The sequence below is a fragment of the Austrofundulus limnaeus genome, unplaced genomic scaffold, assembly GCF_001266775.1.
Source record: "Austrofundulus limnaeus strain Quisiro unplaced genomic scaffold, Austrofundulus_limnaeus-1.0 Scaffold157, whole genome shotgun sequence".
Taxonomy (NCBI): domain Eukaryota; kingdom Metazoa; phylum Chordata; class Actinopteri; order Cyprinodontiformes; family Rivulidae; genus Austrofundulus; species Austrofundulus limnaeus.
Genome location: NW_013952559.1, coordinates 974,301 through 980,229, shown reverse-complemented (window position 1 = coordinate 980,229; position 5,929 = coordinate 974,301). Strand labels below are relative to the sequence as shown.

At 41.8% G+C, this 5,929-nt stretch overlaps 1 protein-coding gene across 1 annotated transcript in view; it reads right to left on the bottom strand.

The window, feature by feature from the left end:
* Positions 1-426: 426 nt before the first annotated feature.
* rtn4rl1a (reticulon 4 receptor-like 1a) overlaps positions 427-5,929 on the bottom strand; it is a 137,477-nt gene continuing 131,974 nt past the window's right edge. The window contains exons 2-3 of the mRNA XM_014016925.1: positions 4,537-4,991; positions 427-3,474 (exon numbers count right to left, since the gene is read on the bottom strand). Of these exons, the coding sequence (XP_013872379.1) occupies positions 2,590-3,474; positions 4,537-4,991 (1,340 nt within the window). The 3' untranslated portion in view covers positions 427-2,589. The remainder of the gene's footprint in view (positions 3,475-4,536; positions 4,992-5,929) is intronic.

Genomic DNA, 5,929 nt, shown 5'->3' with positions numbered 1-5,929 from the left:
TGCACCTTAGTAATGATAACAAACTAATGACATTAGCGTGTGATCGAGCCGCTTCTCGAACAACAACAAACACATATTCATCTGTAATGGCTGCCGTCTACCGGTGTTCTGAAAAAAGTTTGTATCCCTGAAAAAACGTTTCCCCACCAGAGAGGGCGCTCGCGAGTAGGAAGAAATCTGCTTTTTCCCCACAAGATGGTCCAAATCTCATGTGAAGTCTCTGACTTTTGTGCTGGTGCCTCCTGGTGGACTATGTGTAAAATGCCAGAATTCATATGATGCTTCTACAGCTGATACATATTTGTTGTCAAAATACCTTTTGGTGCATATGTTGTTAAAATAAAATGAACAGTCCAATGATCATTTTACTGATATGTATAAAGACCGCAAAGGCTGAAAAATCTTGAAGTCTTTATGAAATTGGAGGTAGTTTGAGGATTCAGTTTTTTATGCTTTTTAAGCTCAAAAAAGGTGGGGTCGTATTATCCACTATATATTATTATACATGAATAAATACAGTAGTTATCCACTTTCAAACTCTAAAATCAGACCTAAAAATTGTAATCCTGAARGACACAAATGGTAAAGTTCGAGTTTAGTCTAGTAGTTTCCAGATATGTTAATTTGCAACTTTGAAATAATACAACCAAATCCCTTTTAATTCTGACACTTAATATGTACCAATACATTACAAATGTTGGACTTCACAATCCTCAATGGCTTGTTGACGTATTTTCAGTCAGTCACTTCAGCTGTTTCCATAGGCCAATAAATACAGTATTTGTCAGTCATTCATAAATTTTACTTGTAAATTTATAATTTATACACGCATTTGAGAGGTTTTGTTTCTTTCTTGTTAATTGTATTTTTGTCTTCATGACTGCAATGAGTTCTGCTTTTAAAACACTGAAGTCATTCAAAGAGCTATCTACAACAGGTAAGATATTACTTTGTACATTTTCCCCACTTCTAATCATCTGAACTGCTGCTTTAAAGTATTCAGAAAACCCGTTTGCATCTGTACAGGAATCACCTATTGGAASTGAGCACTTAAGACTTTGGGCAAGTTTCACTGAAAAAAAATGGTGACGTCGAAAGGCAAAGCCGAGATCTCTGCTCCTCAGCTCTGGGATTAGAAGACCCTGGACTAAATGGGGTTAGAGGTTTGTGGTGAGTTGTGAAGGTGGTTGATCAGGATTTGTCAGGGGATGAGCATGCTTAAAGTCCTCCAGGCTAAAAAGAGCACTGTGTCCTCTCTTTTGCCTTTGTCCTTGTGAATTTTTAAAGAGTCCCGAGCCCACCCGAGGAGATGGGTGGGATTTTTCCTCTCTTCAGACTTTAGCAGCAGTAAAAATCCAACTCTGCAATCAGGCTTGCAAATCATCAAGTCCATCTGTCTTGGAGCAAACAAAATCCATCAGGGYTGATGACAGACGTTTAGAAGTTTTACAGTTCTGCTTTCCTCTGCTGGATCCATTCAAGACCTTTGCAGGGGATTCTRCACATTTCTAAGTTCATGAGATGTTCCTGTGATTTCATTTGGATTGAGTGATCAGTCTGGGTGTATAGCTTCCACAGCATTACTGAGAAAAGTGCATATTGGTTTTGATGAGTCAGGAGGCCAGGCTGTTCCTTGGCCTGCTGGTATACGAGGCCTCCATTTCCCTGCAAAGTCAGGAAATAAGTAGTTTGTTGCCTCTAGAGTTTGTTCTTATTGGAGAAGGGCTCCCATTAGGCACTCTTTCTGTATAGCTTCATTCTACCCTCATGGCTTTTGTGTATATATTTTTTTCTTCAGTTGAGACACCCACAGTCACACAAACAGATTACGTACAGAAACCTTCACACACTCGTTTACGCTGAATGGAACCAGTTGGCTTTCAGCACAACCGGATGGCTCTAAATGGCTTCTAAGTTGGGATGCAAAGTTGAGGACAAATGACAGCTTTTCAACAGGATCGGCGTGAAGGATTGGCAGTTATGTTGTCGTGTCACATTTTCAGTGGCAGTTGCTGGACGCAGAGGATACAGATGTGAGTTAAAGCTGCCACGAGARGCGAGAGAAGAGCCAATTTATCAGCAGACTGATAGTGATTACAGCCATTACGGCTAAAACCCTTCACAATGATACATTTCACTGCCTCTTGTGTCTGCAGGACTTTGTTTCTTGATCTTAAGGTGCTATTGAGTGAGCAGAGACAGATAGAAAGGACTGCCTCAGTGTGAGTGACAGATCAAGGCTGTGCTGGAAGAACTACAGAGTGAAGAGGATTCACTGTTGGGATGCTTGTMTTTTTTGTGCGGTCGCTATTATTTCAATGAATTATTGGCTTCATGTTTTTTTTGCACGGACATAAATTCGGTGACTGATGTGAAAGAGACGAAGAGTTTCCCTGTTGTTTCCCTCACTGACATCATGGAAACAGTGGGTTTCATGGATTCCTTCAGCGGTACAAAAACACTCAGTGTTTAGAGTACACAGTCACGTTCACGCGTGCTTATGTCTCCTTAAAATGCCGGGCYACGGTGTTTCAGGAGAACGAGTCGTAAAGTTGCACCACAAACATAAAAGAACGTACAACGTCTGTGTCAGCGAAGGATCGCAAAACATAAGAGAAGCAAAGCCGACGAGAAACAGGAAGTAAAACCTGCTGAGCGTGACCCTGCTTTGTTGTTGGCTCTCTGAACCCCAATGGGTGGACCAACAGAAGTTCTGGGGATGCACTTGTTTCTCCTTCTCGAGTTTCCATTCATGTCATATTTCCCTCCGTCTGGAGAATAGTCTTTCTCACCCCCCTCCAGAAGCACCTGCACCTCGTTGATCCCCCCCTTCGCCTTGCGACCCCGGCGAGTGCAGTTTTTGCGGCTCCCCTTGGGCGGCCGTGGCAGGGGTGCGGGCGAGGGCAGGCTGTACTGGTCCCCGTGGGGAAGGTACGGCCTCTGGTGGTGGTTGTGATGACTTCGGTGTCGATTCAGGTGGTTTAAAGACTCGCCGTGCTCCAGCTCCCCACCTCCGTGGCCCTCGCTCGACAAGCAGCTGGGCAGCTCCTCTTTCTTTAACGTTTTCATGTCCCTCCCAGCCAGCTCRGGCGGAGAAACGCACATCAGATCCGAAGTGGAGCCTCGGAACCGTCGCAGCCAGTCCCAGAGCGACAGAGCCTTGCAGTCGCACTCCCAGGGGTTGTCATTCAGACGCAGGTACTCCAGGGCCGGCAGCAGGGTCATGGTGGCGCCAGACAGCTCTGTGAGGGAGTTGTTGAACAGGTAAAGGGTGGTGAGACGCCGCAGGTCATGGAAGGCCTGGCGATCAACCCACTGGATTTTGTTCTGATGGAGAAGGAGCCGGTCCAAGACCCCCAGGCCTCGGAAAGTGTTCTGGCGAAGACTCCACAGTCGATTCCCATGCAGGAAGAGATGACTGAGGTTCAGAAGATCAATGAACAGATCATCTTCCAAGAATTCTAACTGGTTGTCCTGTGAAAAGAAAAAAAATAAAAGTGAAGAGATTCAAATTAGGTTTTTTTGTATAAAAAATTCTTTTAAAAAATGTTAATATACTGTGAAATTTATTTATTTCATGAAAAACAACTGGAAGTCTATTAAAAACAACAAAGTAAATGAATTATTGAATGAAAAGGTTGCAGAAAGAAAAAAAAAGTCTGGTATCTACCCTTATTAAAAACCACTTCAAACAAACAACTTAAACTTGAACAATCTCAATATTTAAGAATCCTATGATAGTTTCACTAAACACTACATGGTATCATACTTACCCAATAAATTTACCTTGGTAATCATTTTAAACATATAAATTGTTGTTTTATGTTAGTATCAAGATTAACCACGCACAAATCCCCTGAATTACAGATCTAAAATGATGTCCTGATGAATCAAATGTTGTTTATTTTTTGTTTGCTGTGTTTTTAAAATGTATTTTTCCTTAATAATATGACTGTTTTATGAAATATATAAAATCTTAATAGGAATAGCTTTTGTTTGGTCCTGCTTTGCATCTGGTGACATCCATAGGTTTGTGGTATTTACCAAATTTATGTGTATAATGCAAGGAATGTAACCCCACAAATCATCCATAAAGTTGGGGGTGGGGAGGATGTATTATATATACATGAGAATAAATTTTGACAGACTTTTTTAATGTGAAATCACAATAAGTTTCTATATTTTCTTATATATAACTGAAATGTGCTGGGGAGGATAAACCATCATAATTTCTGTGACAAGCAGAACTGGAAGTTTGTCGGCAGCAACAAGTAATGTTTCCCCAGCAAAGACTGAAACATCCTGAAGTCTGTATGAAATTAGTGGAAGCATTATACAAAAGGAATAGATTTTTTTTATGTTTTTAAGCTAAAAATAAGAGGGTCACATCCATGAATAAATTATCTGAACTCTGGAAAACATTCGATCAGCGTCAAATTCTTTGGCAGTGAGTGTTAAAGCAGAAACCATAATGCAGTATTATTTGAACCAGATGTAGTAAACAACAGAAATAAATGTTGGCTCTTGTCCAGTCACCTGCAGGTAAAGATACTGCAGGTTATGCAGGCGAGCAAAGATCCCTGGGGGCAGGCTGATCAGGCCACAGTGGTACAYGTGCAGGGCATGGAGCCGACCCAAACCCACGAAGGTGTCGGAAGCGATGGCCTTTAGGTGCTTGTTGTCCCCCAGGTCCAGCTCCTCCAGCCGGTCGAAGCCGTGGAAGGTGGACGGCTGTATGTAGGAAATGTTGTTGGAGTACAGCCACAGCATGGTGGTGGTGGGCGAGAAGTGGCCGCGGAGTAGCCGCTGGATCTTGTTGTTCTGCAAGAAGACACGCTCGCTCTGAGCCGGGATGCCCTCGGGCACGGCGTGGAAGTTGTGGGCCTGACAGGAAACYGTGCTGGGCGAAGTGTAGCAGATGCAGTGGCGGGGGCAGGGCAGGGAGAGATCCAGGCCCCACAGCACCAACAGTAACTCCACCCCGCCATAACCTGAGAGATGAGGAAAGGGAGAACAGTGCTTTAATCAAGTTTCAGCTATTAACTGCATTCATAACACAAATTTATCAAAACATTTGCTTTCATAATCTAAAATCAAAACACCTTTTTCATGTTTTGTTTCAAAAAACTGAAGGTTTGTCTTCAGAATATGAAAACACCTCAGATATTTTATTTTTTATGTGGCATCAGAGCATAGCGCATGTCTTTATTTTTGTGTTCCTCACAGCCATCCTGACGACAAGCAGCTAGCTAACACGCACAGTGTTATATGGTTATGCTCCAAAGGTGACAGGAAATCAATGTTTCTCCTGCTTACAAACAAACATGCAGCACACCTYTAATTCCTTCCCACAATAAGGGAAACCAAGAAGCAGGGAGGAGGAGAAGGAGGAGGAACCGTCTGCAGCAGGTCTGTGAAGTGGGTATCACCTCCTTTTTTCGTTATCAGATTCACCTCAACTCACTTGCACTTCTTTCTTTCTTTATTTATTTATTTGGAATTTTTTTTCTTCTCCCTTTTTAACTCAAGGCTTAGATCATTCTACTGTTTGATGTGTCTTAGGGCTGGAAAGAGAGAGAGAGAAAAAGAGGCGGGTAGCACTGAGAGAACTGAGGGTGGAGACGCATTGATCCTGAGAATCTTGTCAGAACAGAACCAGAGATAAAATTCAATATGAACATCATGTGTCCAGTCTTGTAAAGTGATATGCATCTCTTTACAGAAATATGGGGGGAAAAAACAAAAAAAAAGTTTAGAAATATCCAGACTGATTATAATTTCAAAGAGGATACACTGAAAAAAAAACTTGTAAGATGTACTTGGAAAAAAATCCTCTAATAAATTTGTACTAACGTTTGTTAAGTAAATTTAAATGCTACAAATTCATGTAATTTTTACTCATCATTATCTAATTAGAGTTATTTAGAAT